This window comes from Echiichthys vipera (genome assembly GCF_963691815.1).
Source record: "Echiichthys vipera genome assembly, chromosome: 14".
Taxonomy (NCBI): domain Eukaryota; kingdom Metazoa; phylum Chordata; class Actinopteri; order Perciformes; family Trachinidae; genus Echiichthys; species Echiichthys vipera.
The window spans coordinates 12,373,714-12,400,127 of record NC_139839.1 but is presented as its reverse complement, the minus strand read 5'-3'; the positions used below and the strand labels follow the sequence as shown (position 1 = coordinate 12,400,127).

Sequence of the window (26,414 nt, the reverse complement as noted above, 5' to 3'; positions counted from 1 at the left end):
AAAAGCAGCTTAGAAAATTATCCTACAAAAAAAGGAAAAATAAATCACCTGCCTTTTTTTGTGGAAAAAAAACCCTGTTTTCTCCAGATTAAAAAAAAAAGAAAAATACTCAGGATTTTGTTTTTAATGTGGGCTTGGGGAACATATGGGCTCATTTTGATGTGGGGGCAATTTAAACGAGATGAGGGAACATGGGGCTGAGGGAACACAGGGCCTTAATGTGATGGGAAAGCCTTGAGGGAACATAGGATGAGGGAACATAGGGCCTAATTTTGATTGGGGGGGTAAATTTTATTGAATTGAGGTAACATAGGGATGACCCCATCAGGGGCAAATTGAGAATAGGGAGGGTGCAACATGTATTACCCTGAAGGGCACAGCTGTACAGCATCAACAAGACTCCAAAAAACGTCCACACGTGTACTCTCTCCTCTCGACACTGTGCTTTTTTATTATTAATTTGCTCCTTTATTCCGTCAGGGTGGAAGGGAGGTGATTCTCCCCGCCGCCATTTTTAGGGGGAACTGCCTATTGAAGAGAGAAAGTTAGTTGGACAGCTCGTCTGCCTGTACCAGCTCGTTGTGACAGTTAACGCTTGACAGTCGTTAGCTTTAGGGCAGCTTGGTTCTCCTTGTTGATAAAAATGATTCCTGCTGCAGACCAGCACACATGACAGAGACAACGGTTATTGCTAAAGTGAACAATTAAGGCACACTTGAAGTCAATCTGGCCGTTTATTAAGGTGACGTTTGGGGCAATTGTGCGGTTAGATTGGCGACATTAGCATTGCTAACTTATTAGCTCGTGAGTTCACACTGATTTCTCTGGACTGCCTCGCCTGTGATTTAGCCTCTGTTGTGTTCAGGGGGGACTGGAATAATAAACTGTTTATATACTCAACTGCTCAACATATGTGGACTCATTTTAACCAGGTGAGTTGCTCGCTAACGGTATCTTTTCTGCCAACTAAACGATGTTTCTTTCCAACATGCTGCAGTGGGATTCAACACAGTTTAGCCACCTAAGCTACATTGGTTGCTAATTCGACTGCTAACCAAAAGTTGCTGCTGTCACAACTTGTACTTGTGTTGTCCCCTTGTTAGCAGGGGGCATGCCAATGTAACACAGATGATATAGATGTACGGTGGAGCGGCAGGGCTAAGGCGAGCTAAATAGTGTGAGGGGTTTGTTGTGAATGATGGTAGATGTGCCCTAAGAGGCGTTAGCTAGCTACGTTAGCTTGCTAATCCGCTTTATGCAACTAACTTATCGTTGCGAGGCAAAGCAGTGCCACTCCCTCGTTTTTGTTGTTGTCCACTGTGGCTGTAACGTTAAGTGGAGCTCTGTTTCTCTGGAGGTGTCTTGTTTTTGGAAGTTTGCCTATCTGAGGGACATCATGAGTCACATACTGTCTGAATAGCTAGTATGGTGACGGTAGGTGACATTGCTCAAGTCTCTTTCTGTTATGTTGTGGCATTGTGTTGTTTACACGCAGCATTAAGCCAGGAGAGTCCTGACAAGTTATTGTGATTATTAGCATCGTGTACGCGACAAGAAGAGCTCGCATCCATCTGCCGTCGGTGGCTGTTTTTGTGCACTGACGTCCGTGAGTCGCATTCCTCAGTCTTTCTGTGTTGATATATTGCGTAACACTGGCTATCACTCTTCTGCTTATCGGTGTTTTTCACCGCTTAACTTATGCATGACACAGTGGATCAGTGCAATACAAGGATTTAACATAGCACTTGGTTAAATCACGGATGTCAGTGTTGTGACACCAAGTTTACCATTAAGCTCACCAAGACACTGCGTTGGAGGGGTCTGTCAAATGTGATGTCCAAGGCTGAATGTGTGATATACCCCAAAAAACCTACACATGCTTTATTTTTTAATGTTGCATGTATTCTGGCTCTGTTTGTTAAATTGACACTGCAGCATGAGCAGTCCACGTATCTTTGTTGGTGTCTTTAGACCGCGATGAACAGACTGTCCGTGTTATTAATGCAGTCTAGGGCAGGTACGACTCGTCCCCTTACACTGTTATCACAGATATATGCTAGGCTGCATATCCTTTTCCCCCGATGTACTCTGTAACCTGTGCTGATCTGCACTCATTTCAATTGTTCACGTATGCCTCTGCATGCTTGTCAAAACAACAGTGCATTAGCAGGCTGGAACAGCTCCCCTTTACTTTCAAGGACTTGCTACTAGCTGATGATGAGAGGTACGCAGCTTTTTATTGACCGTGGACATCTCGGTGCATGAGAATGCCTATGCAAAGTTGTGTTTTCTTGTTCTTCTGTGACAGTGTTCTCTCAGGGGCTGCTGAATATCGGCACAATGCATAATGGATTTAAGTGTCTCCCAGGAAAAATGGATTAGACACTGGAGCAAAGCCTGCCCTGCTCGCTAAAGTCTAGATCCAAGTCAGTCAGTGATAGTCTGCCACTGCAGAACAATCGCTGTTTCCACAATATGATCCACTGCAGTACTGTCACCATAACTTTATTTGTTAATGGTTTGGACATAGTACCTTTTTCAACTTACTGATTGTAATACTACAGGAATTTGATTGTATTTAATCAGGGTTTTTTAGCTGGCAAAACTTGTGGCTAAGGAAATTAGAGCTGTACTATTTATTTCATTTTTTAACAGCTGTATGCTGCTATCCCCATGTGGATGTGATATGTCTGCTATTATTGTTGTATGGTCTTGCTCAGGTTAAACCCCTTATAAAACATGAACACATATATAGAGAGAATGCATGCCATATAACTTTCTGTTATTATATACTTTGGACGTCAGTCATAACTTTAAAAAAAACACACTTTAAAATATATATTTTTTTCCTAGGCTAAAATCCTTGGTATGGAATTGGTGGACTGCATAGACTTGTATTCACTGATACCATCATGTTAGGCAAAGGTATCGTAACAACTCTAAATCAGGGGAGGCAGTAGCTCAGTCCATAGGTGACTTGGCTGCGAACCGTAGGGTCGCTTGTTCAAGTCCCTGTGTGGACCATGTATGGAGCGTGGACTGGTGGCTGGAGAGGTGCCAGTTCATCTCCTGGGCACTGCCGAGGTGCTGTTGAGCAAGGCACCGAACCCCCAACTGTTCGGGCGCCGGTCACTGGCAGCCCCCTCGCTCTCACATCTCTCCTTAATTGCATGTATAGGTCCTGTCTGTGCATGTGTGTGTATTTCAGGCCTGTGTGTGTGTAACATGACTAATAATAAGAGTGAAAAAATTCAATTTCCCCATTGCGGGATAAATAAATGATAGTGATCCTCAGTTTTTAGCTGTGTTGACTTACCCAAATGACAGTGACATCTTCAGTGACATGGCAATTCAAAAAAGTGTAATAATAAAATGATGGTCCTCTTCCTTAAAAGGAATTCCTAAGCATCTGCTAAGGTCTTTGATTGAGGCTGGCAGCTGAACAGTTGGAAACCAATCGCATATTTGATGATTCAGACTGAGAGCAAGAAGAACAAGGGAGGATAGGCACATCAAGAGAAGTTGCTTTGCAAACTTGAATATTTGGATGCTTGAATGTCTGGTTGTTGAAGGTGGCACAGATTGTCTCCTTTTTACCCATGTGTCTGATGTTCAGACAAAACATGGTGTGGCTTTTGATGTTTGGGACTTTTATCCTAACAGGAATAGTGTAAATGGAGCTCTCTAAGTGAAATGGGATGGGTCAAATCCTCTTAGTGTTTGGTCACTCCATTCCTTTCCCCTGTCACCATCTTCTTTACAGCACCACAAATCGGGATGTGTTGTTGTTGACATTGGGTAGCTAGAGAGCTTTCACTTCCTCTGCTCAGTGAAAGCCACAATCTGTTATAAGTCTGGGGAGCAGGAGCACGGACACCCCACCCTCCATCTTGGGGAATAGAAACGTTGTGTGTAAGCCGTTTGGAACACATGTAGGTCATGAAATTAACTTTGTCTCTGAACAAACAGCTGTAATGTTTAAGGGCTATTTTTAATGGACATTTGTCTGATGAACTTTAAAGTATGGAAGACTTGTGAACATTTTAGTAATATTGTTGTTATAAAGTTGCCTTATTGCAGTTTTACAACACGAGACTAAGAAATGGACCAGTTACATCTGGCTGCTACGATCTTTTAAGATGCATCAGCTCACTGCATTCCTACTTTGAATTATTTAGCGATATAGCGTTTAGCATCTTGGCGAAGGACATTTTGAAAATATGTGCATGAAAGCATCATGTTTTCTCTTGAGGTGTGGATGCTTGTGAAATGAAGCAAATCAATATGACTACTATATGAAAAGGCCTTGCACACCCACACAGCTAATATCAGTTATTCTGGTTGAGGAGATTTCTTTTCAGGTTGACATTTTAGGTTGAAGCTTTACTCCATGCACCTGAAGAATCATAACGGTGCAAATTGTCCCACCTTAGCAGGTGCAGCAAAACCAGGAGTCAGGGAGATGTCAGTCAAGTATGCACAGACTAAAAACTGTAATTGTAGCCAGTCAAAATTAGACCTTAACCACTTGGCTATTAAACAAAAAGTGTTACATTTTCTGTTACCATTAAATAGTGTTTTAATAACCTTTCCATGTGTATTCTTCTTTTGTACATCTTTCCTATCTCATCTTCTCTATGCATTTTGATAAATTGGCAGATAGCAGGATTGCTCCTCTGTAACTGACACTGTGCAGCTAAGAGAATTTTACAATAGGAATCAATAAAGTATTTGATTATTTATCATCCCTCTCCATTTCTCTCTCCCTTCCTCTCTGACACCCCTTGCTACTCAGCTTGGTGTATTGACCGTCTCTTCATTAGGCTTCTTGGTGATTTTACAGTGCAGAGGAAATCAATTCACATAATACACAAAGAGAATCCATTTTCTCAAGCAGTAATGCAAAGTGTGTGTGTGTGTGTGTGTGTGTGTGTGTGTGTGTGTGTGTGTGTGTGTGTGTGTGTGTGTGTGTGTGTGTGTGTGTGTGTGTGTGTGTGTGTGTGTGTGTGTGTGTGTGTGTGTGTGTGTGTGTGTGTGTGTGTGTGTGTGTGTGTGTGTGTGTGTGTGTGTGTGTGTGTGTGTGTGTGTGTGTGTGTGTGTGTGTGTGTGTGTGTGTGTCCTACATACTGTATTACACAGTCCACCTTAAAGTGTAATTCCGGTGGAAAATCTTTTTCGGCCTTTAGCATGATAAGTATCCCGACACATAAAACAAAGCACCAACAATGTAGTTAGAGAACCTGGAGTTTATTAAAAGAGTGTTTTGAAACACTTGCCACTAAAGTTGAATCAATCTTTTTCAAAAACAGGTGTAAACAGTATTAATTGCTGCATTGCATTGCATTGCAGTAGTTGCTGGAACAGAGCAATCCGTTAATATTATTAGATCCACCTGTGCTTTTTCTGCCATGCGTCAAAATGTCTGTTGTGAAAATGTCGATGAAGAATATAATTTATTTGAGATCGATAAAGAAACAAGAGTGCTTTGATGCTGACAAGGCTATCAAGATTTGGCTTAGCAAGAATATAAAACCATGTCTAAAGTACAAGATCAAAAACTTGATAGATGTCAGTGTCAGTCAAATCCAAAATCCAAAGAAGCATTTTTTGCTCTGAAGTCTGGAGTTTTTTTTTTGTTTGTTTGTTTTTTCACTGACATTATTTCAGTGAAATTCAATTCCATTCAGCTTCTTTTGTATCTACTGTAGTTTCCCCTTCTATTATATATAAAATGTCAACTCACACATCTGGGAGGGTGGGATGTTTAATATCTACTGGTGTAATGTGATATTAACCAGAAGGCGCCTAAGAAATGTTTAAAAAAAGAAGAGCGTATGTGATTTTTGGACATGGGATGCACCTAATAAATATTCTCATTTTCAACTTATCTGTTGATAATTTCTTTGATTACTTAGACAAAATGTCAGAAAATGGTAAACAATATCAATCAGTTTCCTTTAGCCCAAGATGACGTCTTCAAATGTCTTATCTTGTCCACAACTCAAAGGTATTGAGTTTACTATCATAGAGGAGTAAAGAAACCAGAAAATATATATATTTAAAAAGCTGGAATCACAGAATTTTGTCATTTAAAAAAAACATACTCAAACCAATTAATATATTATCAAAAAATGTTTCAAAAACGATTCATTTAATAGATGACAACTAATGGATTCATCTTTGCAGCCCTACTATAAAGCCCATTTATAAGGAACATAAAATTATATTTCACTACACCAGAAAAAGGCGCACACCTCACAGTTGTCTTAGAAGCACAAACATACACTTATTTTGCGTTTTAGCATCAGAAAAGCATCAACACGCGTCTGGTAAATTCTAAATGAGATCATTTTCCTCAGAGCAATTAGCAAAATCCATTAATTATAATGAATTAGGTCTAATCATACAGTTGTTAAGGAGACATCTATTTGTTGTAATTGTACCATCACATTTTATTTTGATTAAAGGATGATTCTGTGCATGGCTGTCCAGTAAACGATCACTAAATATTAGTAAATAATAGCATGGTTTTACCTAGCCTGTGATTTAATGGTCACATATTGTGACCATGAGTGAAATATGTGTTTGCTGATTCAGGCAAAGTATTCATGAGGAAGTACAATCACATGTTAGTTGGAAAAGTCTTTATAAAGCTACAGAAAGCTTTGACAGCAAAGTATTAATAACATTGTTTTGTTGCTATTGATGCTCATGATTTTTCCAACTAGACCTTTTATTCTTTCACAAAAAAATGACCAAACCTCAGCCCATTGTACATGCACATGTTTAATCAAGTCTCTCTGTCTCTGGATAATGTCATTTAAAAATCTAGTATCATTCTCATGGTTTAGATGTTTCTACACAGCACATTTCCTTAGTCTCACTCTCTTTTACCAAATGTTCTCAAAGATGTTCAGTGTGTTTGTAGCTCAGTAATTGTAGAGGAAAAGCCGTGTAAGTCAGCCAGCCCTCTTTGCTTTCCCAGTTAGGGATATGACGATAGAAAAACGTCTGTTATTTCATATTTTCATTTATTTTCGTTTATCTTGCGGTTTCTTGAGTCATGCACTTAACAGGCTGAGGGGTTTGTGAAGTTGTGAAGATGCACGACACATTTGTTCTGTGTGCAGAGTTTCAATGGAATTAGTAAATGATCCAATCCAACTGGGCCGTCAGTCCGACAGTCTGACACAGCACCGTTAAAGTGAAACTACAGCTCTAAATATACCGTCAGCTATTGTCAAAGAAAGATACAAACAAACACATTTACTGCATATTATAACAACAAATACTTTTAATAAGATTCTCGTATCAGGAATCATCATCAGGCTGCGTGACCACGGGCAGCACTGAACTCGTGCACCCGCTGTTTTGTATCAGGCGCTCGCCGCCCTGAATGAGAGGGTTTATTACAGTCACAGTGCAATTGAAAATAATAAACAGTCGAAGAATGTACTGGGAAAACACATTTTGCAGTTTGCCTTCTTTATAGCCTACATTAAGCATATATACTGTGTATAAATATATATATGTGTGTGTGTATATATATATACATACATATACGTACTGTATATCGTTATTGGGATATGAAACAACCCATATCTTGATATGAGATTTTGGTCATATCGCCCAGCCCTATTCACAGTGCATATTTAAGACCATTGTCCTGCTTGAAAATGATTCCTTTTCCAACAATAAGTCAGAGTGGATGGCACGTCTTACACTTTTAGACAGTATTTGCATTAAGTCGCTGTGCACATCACCAACTCAAGATAAGAGAAACGTCCCTATGTCTGAATATTCAGTTTAAAGTTTAGTTAATATGGTTCCTTCGACCTTAGACGTTGGTCAAAGTTTGGTCTTTCGGGACACATTTAGCATCCGAACTACATGTATAAGAATGCTTATCTTAAGGCTGCATTGTGACAGTAATAGACAAAATGTGAACGACTCGCTAGAATTTAACAGACTGGATCTGTGCTTACTACTAGCTAGTTTTTAGCTTCTCTCCACTAAGATGTTATCCTTTAGGGTTGGGTGTCTTGGTACAACTTTCACTCTTCGGTTGTGTTGTGTTTTTATCTCAGTCAGCTGGGTAATTTTTTTTTCAGCAGGACAAGCCTTGTGACATTTCAGCCAGCTGTATGGTTTTAGTAAAGTATGCTCCCAGGCTGTACTCATTGCTGGCTAGGTCAGCGGTGATGCAGACTCAAAGATAAACCGAAAGTAAACTGTGTTTCTCCACTGACCGTTTCTGTCATGATAAACGTGTGGTGTTTACTGTAGGTGTGAGGGGTTGTTGCTAAATTCTGATTGGCTAAAGACACTACATTTTCTTTCCACTTTTTAGGTGAACCCCCCCCCGTATAGAGCTGGCCGATTATGGAGAAAATCAAATATCACCATGTTTATGACCAAATACCTCTATCAAGTTTCTCTTTTGAAGGTTTTGATAAATAATCGTCAGCAATGTGGATAAAGCATAATGACTTGGTGGTTAAATACAAATAATAGAACAGCTCGAACAGTCTGAGTTGAGAAAATGTCATCACTTTACTGTTATGCAGACTATGAAACCAGAAGAGACAAATTGCAAAAATTAAATTATTATGGAAATCTAAGACGCCATCTACTCTCGTATCACGATATCAATATATATTGCCCACATGTACATCCGAGCAGTGTCACCTCTGCAATACAGTATGTAAGGCGCTGACTTGCTAATTTGTATGAAACCTAATATAACCCCCATTAGTACAACTTTATCTTTGTTTTGAGTGTCTTACAGTATATCCCAAGGAAATAGCCTTGCATAATTTGCAGTATAATAAACAAAATACACTATGGATACACATGAACTCATTATTATGAGTATGTGGGACACAACTTTGCATGTGCATGCATATATAATCTCATATGCATGTTACATGAATTAACTAGAGCAACACTGATGCCTCTACTTTAGAGTGCACAGTGAAATCTGACCCCAGGTCTTCTAATTGATCATCTGATGCAGCTCAAACCTCATTACAATAGGCCACCTCATAGCAGTGGACATGAAATCGATCCTTGAGCTGGAATATTTGCATTGCCCAGTCATTCCAGTTTAGTTCATTTTTATTATTTAAAAAAAAGCTGAAGCAGTCTGAACCAATACACTTGGGATCACTATGCAATTAGAAGATTATATTAGGGTCAGCACATGAAAGTGTGACCAGTGGTAAAAATCTCTGTGTTTACAGTGTTTCAGGAGCATCTTACCTATCTGAAGATATTTTGTATGTGCACTCTTCTGCCAGTGTGAGGTTGAATGCCACCAAGTGAGACATCAGTTACAGGACCTGTGTCACCCTGTAGTGCTTTTTTTCTTATTATCATATTAGCTGAAACTGTCACTATCCTGACAGTTGAGACAGATCATCTGTGAAAAATTCATGCTCTTATGCCTTCACCTGGTGCTCCTAATGACAAGATTCCACTATGTTCAGAAACACATTTTATTGTCTGTTTAGCTGTAATATTAGAGTGGGCGGTGCTTTGTTTTCTCAACTTGGTCACAACCTTTCTCATTTTACAGCTTAATAAAACATTAATATATGTTTCTGGAAACACTTAATATCAGAAATAAGCAATACAGTAAAATAATCTTGATTCATATTCAATCTGTCCTTGGTGGTTTCACAGTTGTACCAAGTGGTAGTAGGGGAACTTTTCCCAGATCATGCATCTCGTAGTGCTGTCAGGATACAGTGACAGTATAGTGGCTTTGAGTTTACATTTATTATTTTTTCTCATTCCAAAATAAAAATTCTCACTTACTTGATTTATGCACACAACTGTGTATGTAAAATATTTCATGTTCCAGTCCAACCAATGTAGAGAGTTGTTCTGAGGCCCTGCAGCCTCGTACTCCATTCCTGCAACATATTTTTCCGGGCTTGGTATCACAGAATTTTATTTTTGCTTCCTTTTGTATTGTATCTTTGTTGCGTGTTGTGGTTGGAATTGATGAATAGCAGACTTGAAAATGTGACTTTGAGTCCAACATATTTTAGTTTTGGATATGTGTCGCAAGATAAAGGTTGTGCTTTGTTCCTTTTGTTGTTTATTTCCTCTTTTGAAAGTCTTGCCATTGACTTCTCTCACTGGTATCATCAAATTCACATGATCTGAGCGAATAGCCTCTTCTTCATATTGTGCTGGATCAGGGTGTTTAATCTTGTCCTTGCTAACAACTCTATCTCTTTGTCTCTGCTTCTTTCCATTTAGGTGCCCATGTGCTGGTTCCTTAGGCCCATCCATTACTGCAGATGAATCTTCAGCTTCTTTGGTGTAGCTCAGCCCCCAGATAGTCCCGCCCCCTTTGCGTGGGTGATAAGGGACTACATGACCAGGATGCCCTCCTCTGTGAGGGCAGGGAGCCTGAAGGATCCGGATGTGGCTGAGCTTTTCTTCAAAGAAGACCCAGAGAAATTTTTCTCTGACCTTCGAGAGATTGGCCATGGCAGCTTTGGCGCTGTCTACTTTGTACGGCAACTACATCGTCACGCTGACTCATAAACAAAGAGAAATGCACTTTTAATCAGGGATGCGATCAGTTAAATACAGGAAAATATATATAACAGTCCAATGGTGGAGTGGAAATGTTCTAAATTTGTCTCTAGTTTTAATGAGCTGCTGAAATCCCTTCTCTGAATAATAAAGTAACTCAAGGCTATCTAATTTGCCCATTAAAGATTGTAACTGAATCAAACACAGCTTATATTTTACTTTATGTTTCAATGCATCAGTGGCCTTACAATCTGCTAGAGTTTGTCTCTCAATTATAAAAAGTGAAGCTATTTGATAAAGAACAGAAACCATTTGAACAAAGTTATTTTTATCAGCCCATGATGGAGTTTAATAGCACCAAAGGACATGTAGAGCGTACGGTGATGTGACTCACCCTAGCCTTCGGATCAGACTTTAGTTCTTGAACACTGCACACAGTGTGGTTTAAAAAACAGTACAAGAGGTCATGGAAAAACCACATCCTTTATGAGAGAAAATGTGCTGCGAATTATGGTAGGTGTAGGCTACTATATGTTATGGTTCACATGTGTACTGACAATGTACTTTGTGTTTCCCAGGCACGGGATATACGCACGAATGAGGTGGTGGCAATTAAAAAGATGTCATATAATGGCAAACAGTCTAATGAGGTGAGACGAGATTGATTATATTTATGTAATTGTTCAGACCTGAACCATACATGTATATTTACACACAGTACAGTACACAGTCTCATTCTACTTTCGATCATTTACTAGTAATCCTATTCTGAACGTATTGATTCTTCAATTAAAGTGGCGACAGCCGTGGCCAGAGGTATTATGTTTTTGGGCTGTCCCCTTGTTGTGATATTAGTGTTACACCGATCCATTTTTTTCCAATCCCATCCGATACCGATACCTGGGCTGAGCGTATCGGCCGATACCCGATACAGAATGAACCGTATACCTTGCCATGTGAGTGAAGGCATCAGGCTTGACATAAACATTTAGCCTTGTTAAAAAAGGTAACAAATTAACACAGATATAAATGTACTTAATATTATAATAGTCTACATTAGCAGCAAAATTAAATAAATAACACTTCCATGTAAGTGCACTGCAAACAGATATTTTAAATGATAATATAAAATATAGCAGCTGCCTGAAACCTAACAAACAATGGCTTAATTAACTTGCCATGTATGATTGAAAGAAATGACTGAATCTGCCTCATTCACCCGATATCCTCACCTACTTACTCATCTTCAACCACTTATCCGGGGTCTGGTCGCGGGGGCAGCAGCTTTAGCAGGGGACCCCAAACTTCCCTTTCCCGGGCCACATTAACCAGCTCTAACTGGGGAATCCTGAGGTTTTCCCAGGCCAGTGTGGAGATATAATCTCTCCACCTAGTCCTGGGTCTTCCCCGAGGCCTCCTCCCAGCTGGACGTGCCTTAAACACCTCCCTAGGTAGGAACCCAGGGGGCATCCTTACTAGATGCCTGAACCACCTCAACTGGCTCCTTTCAACGCAAAGGAGCAGCGGCTCTACTCCGAGTTCCTCACGGATGGCTTAACTTCTCACCCTATCTGTAAGAAAGACTCCAGCCACCCTCCTGATAGATGATGTTCTGTGCTGTTGGGTTGAAGATGAGTGTAAAGTATCCATGTTTTGCCCAAAAATACCTTTTTTATGAAATTCCTTCAAAGTCGTCTCTACATATATAATGTAAGTCTGGACAGACATGGACGTATGCGGCCACCTGACTGGTCGGTGGAGACATGCAACCTAATTCTAAAAAGGTTTAAAATGAAAATCCGGCCATGATGTTTGTGCACTTAAATACACCTTCCACGTTCTATCAGTACAATATCTTGAAATAAATCTTAATATAATGCATGTTTGCAAGAAATCATGATTACTGGTATGAGTATTGATGTCAAATAGTGAAAGGTCACCCTATTGTGTGCACTTTCACACACACATGCAGCCCACCTCTAGTGCATAAAGCCAAGCAATGCATTGCCTGTTTTATTAAGTCTCTTCTTTCCTTCAACAGAAATGGCAGGACATTATAAAGGAGGTGAAGTTTCTCCAGAGGATCAGGCACCCTAACAGTATAGAATACAAAGGATGTTATCTCCGAGAGCACACAGCATGGGTAAGCCACCTGTTCACAACTATTGACAACTGAAGGTAAGGTTGTGAAAAGCATCAATGCTTAATACCTTTTCGATACCACATGTTTAAAACAATACGATCTTTGCTGATTATACATTATAGAATCGAAAGTGCCGAAGTTATTAAAAAAAAAAAAAAAAAAAAACCCGGATAGATTTGATTTTTTAAAATTTTATTAGGGATCCCCATTAGTCATCACCTTAGTGAGGACTATTGTTCCTGGGGTCCAAGATACTGTAATTGACACAGCGTAGCTTCCTAGGGGTGTTAATGTGACGTTTGAATATTTGTTTTTTTTAAACAACATCAGGCAAGCGTTGTTGTTGTTTTTCTCTAGTTCTTAAAAAAGGTTTAAATGTCTGGTATCGTGACAACCTCAACTGGAAGGCTTTCTCATTCTGCTATGTAGGGTGACTAAACATAGTCTTTCTCTTGTGTCCAGCTGGTGATGGAGTACTGTCTCGGCTCAGCCTCCGATCTGCTTGAAGGTGAGCAGGTGTTGCAAGATTGTTTTGTGTGTGTTTGTGCATGTCAAACTGTTTTGACCCTTCCCACGTGAGATGAAACACATGGACATTGTTGTTTTACATTTCTACTCAAACTATTTTTGCTCCTTAAGTTCATAAAAAACCTTTACAAGAAGTAGAGATTGCTGCCATTACACATGGTGCTCTGCAGGGGCTGGCCTACCTTCATTCCCACAATATGATCCACAGGTGAATGATTCTTTTATATATTGTTATATATATATATATTATTTTTTTATAAACTTGTAAACAATATCTTCCATGTATCCCCCTGCCTTCACACACATATATGTTTTTCTCTCGTTTAGGGATGTGAAGGCAGGTAACATTCTGCTGACTGAGCCTGGGCTGGTCAAACTGGCAGACTTCGGCTCTGCCTCCATTGCCTCTCCTGCCAACTCCTTTGTGGGAACACCATACTGGTAAGTGAAAACCGAAACATCTTGAAGTATTTAATTTCTATGTTTTAATGTTGCGCTGACCAAAATGGTGACTTAACCCTTTAAAAACTGACCACCCGCGGTCGGTCGTTATTTACGGGATCTGGTATAAAAAGATCCAAAATGAAAACATTGTCATCAGCATTCTTTTTTTTTATTGCAACAGAAAGCTAAGGCATCTGTCCCTCCTGTTATCACGTGATACGTCATGATGACATCATCAGATCACGTGGCGTCCAGTGAAAAAACCTTGGTTTAATTTGCAGAAGAAATGATCAAAATACATTTTTACTCCGCTCATAAAAATGAGCATATCTCAAAAACAGCTTATGTAGGGTTGAGAAATATTTTATGTATTTGCATTTAAAAATCGTTTCAATATATTTTGTATGTTTATTTGTGAAAATCTGATGAAAACACATGTCATATTTTACTATATAAGACAAAATTTCAATACTTTTTGTTTATTTATTATGGTTTATTAACCTACATAACCTTTTATCTTAGGTTGTATAGATTTTAGGGATATGAATATTTTGAAAATACTCCAAGAAATGACAACATATACAGTAAGCAAACATACCAACAAAGGTACTGGCTGGCCGTTTATATTAAAGAGTTCAAAGGGTTACTGAACAGTCTCTAATTGAGTATCTGCTCAAAGAAGCATTGATTCATAAAATAGATTTTACTGTGAAGAGTATTAACTTTTATTTGCATATCCATGCTCAGAAAAAAGCTAAATGCTCTGCTGCTGTGACTGTAGGAACATCTACTGGTGAGGTACATCTTTAAGATCATACACTCTACAGACCATCCTGCTCTTTATGTGTTATTTATGCTGATGAGATCTTACATAGATCACTCATAAAAAACTTAATTTGATTCCAAAGGATAAAGTGACAGTGCCTTATATTACAACACATCTAGAGACAGATGCGTGGCAGAGTTTCCATGAGAGTCTTCTTTCTTTTTTAAACTGACTCATTTCTCCTCTACTTCATCCAGGATGGCCCCAGAGGTGATTCTAGCTATGGACGAGGGCCAATATGATGGGAAGGTGGATATCTGGTCCTTAGGGATCACCTGTATAGAGTTAGGTAGGTGACAGTGTGTCTGTCTTTTATCTTGTAAAATAGAAGTGCAGTAGAACAGATATTTTTCTATTAAAAAAGATGTACGAAGTATGCTTAAATACACAATCTGTGATCCAAATGTTACTAAACCATGGTTTACCTGCTGTTCTAAACAGAGGATTTGCTATTGATTAAAAGGTCTTTGAAAACAAGAATCAGTAATGTTTATGAACTCAGCAGTAAAACAGGCCAACATACTGTATACAAATAAACCTGTGATTTAATAAGAAGGAATAAATTCTGACTGAATCAGAAATACTTTAATAATCCCAGGCGGGAAATTGTTTTATTTGCAGCGGAGAGGAAACCTCCCTTGTTTAACATGAACGCAATGAGTGCCTTATACCACATAGCGCAGAATGAGAGCCCCACACTGCAATCCAGTGAATGGTGAGATGCCACACCACACACACATTTATTATGTTATATATGTTAATATTTATATGTTTTGCACTTAAAATGTTGATGATCGCTTTTGTTAAAAGCTGTCTGCATCTGGTGTCTGACCCTCAATCTTGTCATCTTTGTTTTAGGACGGATTACTTTAGAAACTTTATCGATTCTTGCCTTCAGAAAATCCCCCAGGACAGACCACATTCTGACGACATGCTGGGTGTAAGCGCATGCACATACTGTACACTACGACACAGAAACAGAGAGCAGGGTCAGTGTGTTAAGATTGGGAGGTTGACAAAGCCCCCTGGTGATAACACTCTCTCTCTGATGTTTGCACTCTGTTCTGCCCCCCATAAGCTTCTATTTTGATTCACTAATCCTCTACTTCCTGATTTTCACGAACACTCACACACTCTCATAACATGAACAAACACACAGAGATTGGTTGTGTTGAAAGAACACAGATATAATTACTGTAGAGATGCGACTTCTACATCCATCGTTAAGTAACTGAGCAGCTGTCACTTAGCCCACTAATGGACTCATGGTTGCTAATGGAAGTTATCCTTGGGGGTATGGCAGCACTTTGCACTGTGTCTTTCTTTTTTAAACGTCAAGCTCTAAAACAATACTTTTCTTAAACTAAATTAAAAGTGTCACAATGTTGTTTTTAAGGGCTTCTCAGTCTGATCTTCTGTGTGACGCTCATTAGTTTTGACAGTTGACCATCATCTCCATGATTTACTGTACTTCATAGTTTGCATTGATCATAAAGCCTGACAAATGTTAGCAATGTTAAATAAACAGCCATAAACACGAAGTAACGGTGTGAGCTGTATTTCCGTAATACAGGCCTTTCTTTTTGCAGTTTCAGTGCAAAACCACCCAGCGCCTCATTAAATCCAGGGCTCGGACCAGATTGCTGAAGCTAATGGCTAATTCAGCACTCTGCGCTAACTGAGAGGGTTCCTTATTTGGATATTGAACATTTTCCATCCATTACGTTTATGCAATTATTAGCACAAAAACAAATTCACACATTGATCTCCTCATAAGCTCCCAGTCATTCGAGTTTGTTTTCTTCCCCTCTCTAGCATGCGTTTCTGCAGCGTGAACGTCCAGACTCTGTGCTGATGGATCTTATTCAAAGGACCAAGGATGCAGTACGAGAGCTGGACAACCTGCAGTACCGCAAGATGAAGAAGATCCTCCTTCAGGAGGCCCATAATGGACCCACAGCTGAAACCCAGGATGGAGATGAGGTGAGTGGATGATTGTTTATGAAAATCAAACTATAGCAGTGGTGCTGGAATAAGACTTTTGTTTTCTTTTAAGCTCAGAAATACATTTGCCACCTTCAGGCATTTGGCCGTGCCGAGAAAATAACCAATTAAGCATTGGTTTGTATGCATGTCTCTGTGTGTCCCTTGGTCTTTCTCTGGTGCTTCTTCTGGCTCTCTCTCTCTCCCTTGCTGTCTCTTTCCCGGCTCTTTCTGCTCTGTCTCTATAGGAGCTGGAGCCGGGAGGTGGTCGGACAGGAACCGTGAACAGCGTCGGCAGTAATCAGTCCATTCCCAGCATGTCAATCAGCGCCAGCTCCCAGAGCAGCTCTGTCAACAGTCTGAACGAAGCGGCCCAGGACAGCCGCAGCGAGCTGGACCTGATGGAAGGAGACCACACAGTCATGTCCAACAGCTCTGTCATACACCTCAAACCGGTGGGTAAAGTGACCCAGACTTACACCTATTTAGAGGGTGTATGTAGCATTATGTTCAATCTTTATTAGAGGGGAACTTTTTAAAAACAAACAGGGAAATCTGTCTAGTCTGAAAAGATTACACAAGTGGCATCAATTTATAACAGAAGCGACATTGTGGGAAATCCGGGATCCAGTATTTTTGGAGTTTGACCCATATTTGGGATTAAAGGTTGGGATATTTGGGACTCTGGTGCTTCAAATTTGACTATTTCTGTTTTAATCCGTCTCTGTAAATCCCCAAACATTACCAGAAACATGTTGATGGATTACAAGGTTGAGTTAAAAAAAAGGACACACAATTTTGAATGACCTGTTCCTTTATAAACAATGATGTTCGTTGATGAACAGTTTGTTGTTTTGGTAGGATGTGGCATGAAGTTTGTGAGGTGCTTTCTCACAACAGCCTGAAACACAGATTCAGAGTTTGACCAGATACTTTGTTGCTGTAATTTTTCCTTGGCTCTTTGGTGTTAAAAAATAGTCTGATTCTCTTCTGCTCTGTCTGGTTCTCTTTCCATCTCTATCCCAAACCTTCCCAAGCCCACAATGCATCCTTCATGTTAATTTTGCAACATTTCATCTCCAGGAAGAAGAGGAGAGTTTCTCTGGGGAGCAGGCAGCCAGCAGTGAAGCCTCTGAGCCCCAGCCAACACCAGCTCAGGCCCCGAGGAAGCACCACCGCAACAGAGAGCACTTTGCCACCATACGCACAGCATCACTCGTGAGAACACACTTGCTTTCTCTCCCACGTATCTCACTTACTTATCACACTTACACTAATTAGTGTCTGTATAACAAAAAAGGGCCGGATGTTTTGTGCTTAATGTTTGACAAAAGGTCTGTGAAATAATTAATTACATTTAACAAACTCTTTCAACATTGCTTAAATTCTGACAATCTTGAGTAAAATGTCTTTTTCCCACTGTACAAACACCCAGTCTGATTTCTCACACATTTCAAATAATCTGGATCTAAAAATGGACTGTGCTGATTCTCTCCTGCGTCACCATCTTGCAGGTGACCCGTGAGATGCAGGAACACGAGCAGGACTCGGAGCTGCGGGAGCAGATGTCAGGATACAAACGCATGAGACGGCAACACCAGAAGCACTTGATGGCCCTGGAGAACAAGCTGAAAGGGGAGATGGATGAGCACAGGCTGAGGTTGGACAAAGAGCTGGAGAGTCAGAGGAACAACTTCACCCAGGAGATGGAGAAGCTGCTCAAAAAACATCAGGCGGCCTTGGACAAAGACGTATGTAGACAAAGAAAAAAACAGTGTTTGACTGATTCTGTGATATTCAACTATTACTGTTTTCAAAGGATATTCCTTCGACTGAAGCAAGTGCTTGTGTCCTACTATGTTTGGTACAGCTGAAGACATTTACCAACGATGAGAAGAAGTTCCAGCAGCACATCCAGGTGCAGCAAAAGAAGGAGCTCAGCAGCTTCCTGGAGTCACAGAAGCGGGAGTATAAACTACGCAAGGAGCAGCTCAAAGAGGTAACAATCTTGAACCGGCCACATCTCCAGCACAACCTCATGATTTTGTCAATGATTTACCCAAATCAACTAAACATGCTTAATTAAGTATACTTGGACTTCTTTAGGTGCGTGGTCGAGGTAAACTGTGCTTTCTTTTTTCATTTTTTGGTTCCGTTTATTTTACTATTAGGGCTGCTGTTTATTTTTTGGATTAATTGATCATTTTTTTGGATTCCACTGGCCCGGAGGAAGTGGAGGTGGTGGTCACCATAGTCATCACCACCAGGGGGGCTCCAGCTCACAGCAGCCCTGGGGTCACCCAATCTATAACATGCATGAAATGTGAATACACCAATCACAAGCCCAGGTTCATAGTCTTCAGATGTCTTGTTTTGTCTAATAATGAGTCCAAAACCCAAAAAGAATCAGTTTATTATCACATAATACAAAGAGAAGCAGCAAATCATAACTGAGTGGCATTTTTACTTGAAAAATTATTTAAACAATCAATTATCAAATTGGTGTGGGTGATTGATGTAAGAAGGGAAACTGTGAATGCTCACCCCACGCTGAGAAACTGTAATATTCATAAACCACAGAATTGTACATCCTGACATACTGAAAGAAAACTAAACAACACCTGTGTGGCAGGAACTGAGTGAAAACCAGTCGACTCCCAAGAAAGAGAAGCAGGAGTGGCTGTCCAAGCAGAAAGAGAACATCCAGCATTTCCAGGTCAGGATCTTTTGGACAGGCCCAAGACCAAATGATAATTTTACACATGCCTGAGATTGATTTCAGTCTGTGACATTAACAAACCTTATTTCCCAGGCGGAGGAGGAGGCCAACCTGCTGAGGAGACAGAGGCAGTACCTGGAGCTCGAGTGTCGGCGTTTTAAGCGCAGGATTCTCATCGCCAGACACAATGTGGAGCAGGATCTGGCCAGAGAGGTACTGCTTAGTCACACAGAGAGAACCAGCCACCACCATGATTGGTTTTCACTTATTTGACTGCTGTCAACCAGCATTTTCTCCTGTTTTTCAGGAGCTGAACAAACGGCAGACACAGAAGGACCTGGAGCACGCCATGCTACTCAGACATCATGAGTCAATGCAGGAGCTGGAGTTCAGGCATCTGGGGACAATCCAGAGGGCACGGGCAGATTTGATCCGGACCCAGCACCAGACAGAGCTCACCAACCAGCTGGAATATAATAAGAGGAGGGAGAGGGAGCTGAGGCGCAAGCATGTCATGGAGGTCCGACAGCAGCCCAAGAGCCTTAAGGTACATACAGTAGGCTGGATGCAGTTCTGTAACTGACCCCACTAGGCACACTCACTGACACAACACAAACAGGAGTCAAGCTCCCTCACGCGTATTCATTTCTTCTCTCTTCTTCAGTCTAAGGAGCTTCAGATTAAGAAGCAGTTCCAGGAGACTTGTAAAACCCAGACCAGGCAGTACAAGGCACTCAGGAACCATCTGCTGGAGTCCACGCCCAAGTCTGATCACAAGGCCGTGCTCAAGAGGCTGAAGGAGGAGCAGACCAGGAAGCTGGCAATCCTGGCCGAGCAGTACGACCACTCCATCAATGAAATGCTCTCTACGCAGGCTGTGAGTACCTGAAGAGAAGGCCTAAAGAGTTTAGGAAACAAAAATACAAAATGGCCCTCATGTAGTTTTAAAACCTGCCATTGATTAGGGCCATATATAATTTTAAAGTTCTTTGTATCAGTGACCTAATGATACAACATACCACAACTTACATTATCAATCATTGTCATCATAACAACATCAGGTAATCTTCTCAAATGCATCAGTGTTTAATTTTGTCTTAACTCCAAGCAGCTGTATAAGAACATTTAAAAAAACCCTCAAATTGGCCAAATTATTATTTAAATCTGGAAATCTCCCATTTAAGAACGTGTAAACAAGACTTAAGTTTTCAACCAAGTATGTGAAATTCGCAGTGCTAGACCATATTCAATACCCTGCCCAAGAGACACATTGTGTTCCATATGTTCAATACAGTAAGCATTTGTCCTGTCTTGCCCCAATGTAAGGTCATTTAATTAAACAAAATAACTCCTCAAGTCAGGGAAAGCGTGTGTGAAACATTAGGCCCCACATAATTAATGTCAAATATTAATGTATGATCTCTCTAAATCATCTGCAGGATTATTGATGACAGATGAAAATTGGTTTGTGTATTCTGTTTTTATGGCTTCATTAAAGATGTCTTGAACATAAAATATAGTGTGTGTCACTGGCACTGGGCCAAAATCAAACAACATGGTGCATACAAGTAAAGTGTGTGTGTGTCTGTCTTTCTCTCTCTTTCTCTCTCTCTCTCTCTCTTTTACTTGCCTGCCCTCAGCTGCGGTTAGATGAGGCCCAGGAAGGAGATTGTCAGGTTCTAAGGATGCAGCTCCAGCAGGAGCTGGAGCTGCTCAACGCTTACCAGAGTAAGATCAAGATGCAAACAGATGCTCAGCATGACAAGGAGAGGAGGGAGCTGGAGCAGAGAGTCTCTCTGCGGAGGGCGCTGTTGGAGCAGAAAGTAAGAAAGGCTTTTGTCTAGTTTCAAGATGTTGCTGATCACTGTCAATAATTTGGGAGTGACAGTAGACACCAAAGTTGTGTTTTGAATTTTGGTTATTGGCCTATGCTTTTGTTGACATTCATACAGTATTTCATTGTGTGAGCTGTATGTGTTTTTGTTCTTTGTTTCATTTGAGAGGTTGATTTCTCTCCGTTCAACCAAGAACTAGAGCCCTTGTCCCTTAGCATGTATTCAACCCATGTGTTCACTGTGCTTATCTCTACAGATTGAGGAGGAAATGCTTGCGCTGCAGAACGAGCGCCTGGAGCGAATCCGCTCACTGCTGGAGCGCCAGGCCCGAGAGATCGAGGCTTTTGACTCAGAGTCCATGCGGCTGGGCTTCAGTAACATGGTGCTCACTAACCTGGCTCCTGATTCCCAGGGAGGCTGGGGGGGAGGAGGTGGCGGCAGTGGCCAGGGGGCTCAGGGGGGAGGCCACTGGCCCGGAGGAGGTGGAGGTGGTGGCCACCATAGTCATCACCACCAGGGGGGCTCCAGCTCACAGCAGCCCTGGGGTCACCCAATGCTGGCTGGGGGCCCTCCACCCTGGAGCCTCCACCACCCTGGAGGAGGAAATCAGAGGGGGAGTGCGGGAGGCTCAGGAGGGGTGAGGAACAGCCCACAGGCTATGAGGAGGACATCATCAGGGGGGAGAAATGAACAGGGCATGAGCAGGAGCACCAGCATCACTTCGCAGATCTCCAACGGATCACACTTGTCGTACACCTAGAACACACACACGCACACACACACGCGCGCAGAACACGATTATTGTCTTAAAGTTAAACTCTTGTGCACCGATGTGAAGCTACCCAGACACACCATGCATGCACCAAACACTCTTCACATTTATTTCCCGCAGTATGTCTGACACACACACACACACACGCGCACACACACACACACACACACACACACACACACACACACACACACACACACACACACACACACACACACACACACACGCACACGCACACGCACACGCACACGCACACGCACACACACACACGCGCGTACGTACTGCACACTACTGAGACTGGGTTTTCCTCAGCCCAGTTCCTCTCCCATCACCTCTGCTCTCTTACATCAGTGTACTGCTAGCAGCAGTTGGTGGAAACCCAAAAGTCTTGAGACTAATCCAAGATGGCTGAGAGCCATATACAGTATGCCACTGTGCAATAGTGTCATTTTCTGTGGCCTACAGTGCTATTTTATGTGTTTTACCATATTAGTCTCTGTTGCCATAGTCCCAAAATAGTATATCCACATTAGCTGCCGTGGTGTTTATCAGGCATTTGCAGTGTGCTGTTTTATACAGTACATAATGTGGTGTAAGTCTGATGCTTTCAGAAAACTTGCATTCAGTGTGCAATTTTTAGAATAACACTTAAAATATGCGTTCCCTGAAATCAGTCACAGCTCGAGATTTAAGCACAGGCATCTTACTGATAGAAAGTTTAATAAGATTGTTTTTTTATGTGCAGTCACAGATTACTGAGAAGCAGGAGGTGATGTATCAGTCTGATTTAAGATTGAAGAAAAGACAGTTTGAGGGTTAGACAGGTCTAGAAAGAGCATGAAAAGTGAACAAAGGTTGTTGTGAGTACCAGTAGGTATCTCTTTACAGCAGTAGCACAGGGAATGCCAAGAACAGTTCGAAGTATGCTGACTATTAAAATGACTGTGTGCAGTATGTTACTGGAATGAACACTTGGAGTTATTGATAAAGATATACGGATTAAATTGGAAAAAAGCACGGCTGCAGAGTTGCCAAAGGTGATGTTATTATAATTATTGATGCCAATACTGTTATGTATTTAAGGATACTGTGCCAGAGATGTCAGTGGTAGTTCAGGTAATACTATGTGGCCAAGTTAGATGCAGCCTCATTGGCTCTGCTCAGCTCTTGGGTTTCCACAGACCTCTGCCCACTCTTCACTCATGCCTGCCCAGTGAATGGCCGGTCCGAGGGATATTGTAGCCTTATTAGTCCACAGCCCTCATGCCAGGGATAGGTATTTCAGCAGCACCTAACCACTACTTGAATAGTATCAAAACTAGTGTCCACTCCTCATTTGTTTGCAGTAATGTTCTGGTCTAATCAGACCCGGTGTTGGTTGGTGGCCCCAAAATCACTCAAGCAGAGCTTCACCACAGGGTGGTTGGACAAAAACTTGCACTTACACCCTCAAAAAATAGTAGATTTACACACACACGCACACGCTAGTTATTAAATTCTATTCCCCAGTCAAACATTATGTCCCATTGCACCCTTGAATGATGAATGCATGAGTGCAGAGGTAAGTTTTGTATAAATGCGATTGGGACACAAAAGTGTTTTAAAAAAGAAAAACCTGAATTTTGAAAAGTAGCACACTTAGCAGTTGTTAGCTAAGTTGGCTATAAATGAGCAACATACTCAGCAGCATTTGTGTCGGAGCAACAATATCCATCCCAGCTGCCTAAAAATGTCCCTGTGTGTTGATAATTTAGAAAACAAAAGATAATTTTAAGCTGCTGGAGTTATGGTGAATGAAGAGGGAGCTTGAAAGAGGAGCTTATCTGCTGGTTGGTGACTGCTGAATGTCCCGTTGGTTGGATCTGCGGTGGTGCTGTGATTTCCGCTGCCATGTCCCTGCAACCTTCCCCGGTGTGAAATCCCGCTCTGTCTCACCCCGGGTGACCCCGATGTCATGTTCTGACCACCGACCTCGCTGATTCCCTCCACCTTCGTTTCCTCCCCACCTAAGCCTGGTGTATTCTTCACCCCCTCCCTGATCTATTTGGGAAGAGCTCTTTAAGTGAACGAAAAGAAGAGAAAAAGATATGTATTGTTATATAAATCTATAAAAAAGAATTGTGGAGATAAAGTTGGAAGTCTTATTGTGAAATGCAAAGATTATGCATTATATGATTTTCAGAGGTCGAATGTACAGGAAACCTGTTAATATTGTATATTTTGAATTTGAAAATATGGAAATCTAATTGACAAATCAAAGACAAATTAACTAGTTGTGATGCAGTCGCAGTGGTTTTAGAACAGCGGTATTCAAATGAAAGTTAGTTTTACAGTTGCTGGGTTCTGAAACTTGTTCCAGATATTCTGTCATGAATGATAACACTACTCTAGGTCAGATTGCCTTGAGTAAATCGCAACATGTTTTTATGCTGAATAAGGATGATTTTGCACATAATTTGAAATCTAGTTAGGTGTAGCCTTTATGGCTATGTGTTACTGATGACATGATACCCAATATAGAAGACTCAACCTACCTATTTAGGTTTTTCATGGTTTTTAGAAGACTTGGGCCTAAAGTCAAGATTATAATACCAGGAAAAGAAAATTATGTATTTCAAAGATCTTTATGATTCTGAAAAACTGCTGAATTCTTCAATATTTTGCTGCATAGACAATATTTAGTGCACTCCATAACCAAAAGTCTTGCACAAGAGTGAAAATACATCTGTTTGATATGTATAAAGGCTCCTCTTAGGTGTTGTGGGGTCCACAGATATAATTTAGACTTGATTTATGAAACATGCGCCCTCTTCTGTCGTGGTTGTATACAAATCATTTTCACACTGCACTTAAGTATTTGCCTTATTGTTTTTAAATCTCACCACCCTGCACTCATAAGTTACTTCCATGTTGTTTTTCTTGGCTCAGTTCTGATAACAGAAAGAAAAAATGGATAGAAGTGATGGTCCCACTTTTCCCTTCAGCCAGTATGCCACATCTTTTATCAGCCCTTTTTCCAGTTCTCTAGTGTTTTATTTCCTCTAATGCCAGAAAGGGTCATTTCATTTTCCAGACAGTGTCTAAGAGGGCCAAACAAGTGGCAGACTTTTAGACTTTCTCTTGTGTTTACTATACCTCCTAGGTGTTTTTCAGTCGGGGCAGAGTCTAGCTTTAGATCTTGGTCACTCTGAACTGGATCAGTTGCACTGATTGCACAAATGATTGATCAGATTAAAGAGTCTACTGCGATTTCCCCCTTGTGTTACTGAGGATGGCTGCCATTGGCTGAAAGTAGGCGGGAGGCAGGGTGACGTCTCTGTACAGTCTGTTTATCAGTATTCCCTTTATCTCTGCTGTCATTTGGTGGATCTTGCTGTTTTATTCTCCGTAGTCCAGAGACCTGTATCAAACTGTATTAAATTGTATAGATTGTGCAAAAAGCTGAATGTTGCATAGCAGAAGAGAAAAGCTATTCCTTACAGATGACAAAGTGATTTAAAATGTATAGAAGAGATTGAGGAAAAAAAGTTTAGGGTAAATGTAATATTTCGTTTGTAATTACTATTTTTTGTTGGAAGAGGGCTACTGGATAAAGAATCATCTGTAATAAAGTAATTTTAATATTTTTTTCGTCCCATGGTGTTTTTGTGGGGAGCATGACAATGTTACTTTAAGCTTAAAAAAAACTTTTAAATTTATTAATAATTATTTTATACTGTTTGTCATAATTGCCTGAGTATTTATATTCATTTTTATTGATAGTGTTTCAAACTGTTTGTTTTCATTTACATATCCTGTTCATTTAATACTGTATATTTGAGTGAAACCATGTTTTTGTTTGTCTTAACCAACCTTCATTTTAATTTCCAAGTGTTTCTTGGACTGTACTTTATTCTTCTTCATGAAAGACCTTTTCCAGGTGAAGTTCCCTTCATCTGCAGCCACACTGCTCTCTTCAGGTGCCTGCAGTCTTTGTCTCCTCATCATGTTGGCTCTCCTTCTGCTAGGCGGAGCCATGTTGCTGGGCCTGCTCCTCTGCCTAGCCTGGCTGTGTTCTCCTAGTGGACCATCCAAGCTCTTATCCCCTCTTAGGAAATCAACAAATGATCTAAAGTACTCTAGAATTGCAGTATGAATCCAGTTACCTTTCTCCACCTCCCTTTTCACTCAGCCTTCCAGAGCGAAGCAACAGTGCCCTCCTCTGTCTGAAAAGGAGCCTGACTCGTCCAAAAGATAGAACTGTTTGAATCGCCAGGGCGTTTGTCACGACGCTACCGCACATATGTACATATATATGTATGACAAGGCCGACAACATTGCCAGCAGTGTGCACAGACCACAGTGGGAGGGTCTCTTCAAGCTTGCCCATAGGTCTGGGAGATACACTCACAAAACCACTATCCAGTGTGTAACCTGGCCACACCATCCCAGAAATGCACAAACAACGGTTCAGTACATCTGATGAGGGATGTGCGTTCAACATAACTGGGCAAAGCACGCCCCTGCCTGGGGTGGAAGACAAATTGCATCCAGTTGTTTAACCATTGACCCAAAACAACTCCCACAATTCAACCCCCAAAGAAGGGGTTTAGTCTGAGAGTAGCCCCCGCTGC

General features: G+C 40.9%; 1 protein-coding gene across 1 annotated transcript; it reads left to right on the top strand.

The window, feature by feature from the left end:
- Positions 1 to 562: 562 nt before the first annotated feature.
- On the top strand, positions 563 to 25,377 carry taok1b (TAO kinase 1b). Its single transcript, XM_083926486.1, has 21 exons — positions 563 to 932; positions 10,270 to 10,527; positions 11,130 to 11,201; positions 12,593 to 12,694; positions 13,157 to 13,202; positions 13,334 to 13,430; positions 13,550 to 13,663; positions 14,690 to 14,781; positions 15,114 to 15,207; positions 15,351 to 15,432; positions 16,308 to 16,475; positions 16,724 to 16,930; positions 17,559 to 17,693; positions 17,990 to 18,226; positions 18,346 to 18,474; positions 19,108 to 19,191; positions 19,288 to 19,407; positions 19,502 to 19,741; positions 19,859 to 20,071; positions 20,835 to 21,017; positions 21,286 to 25,377. Exons 2-21 carry the CDS (start codon positions 10,387 to 10,389, stop codon positions 21,787 to 21,789), a joined length of 3,060 nt encoding a protein of 1,019 aa, XP_083782612.1. The 5' UTR covers positions 563 to 932; positions 10,270 to 10,386; the 3' UTR covers positions 21,790 to 25,377.
- The last annotated feature ends 1,037 nt before the right edge of the window (positions 25,378 to 26,414 follow it).

Coding starts and splice junctions, on each gene's coding strand:
- taok1b (XM_083926486.1), top strand. CDS start 10,387: ATGACCAGGATGCCCTCCTCTGTGAGGGCAGGGAGCCTGAAGGATCCG. Junction 12,695..13,156: donor TCCGAGAGCACACAGCATGG/GTAAGCCACCTG, acceptor TCTTGTGTCCAG/CTGGTGATGGAGTACTGTCT. Junction 14,782..15,113: donor GATCACCTGTATAGAGTTAG/GTAGGTGACAGT, acceptor TTTTATTTGCAG/CGGAGAGGAAACCTCCCTTG.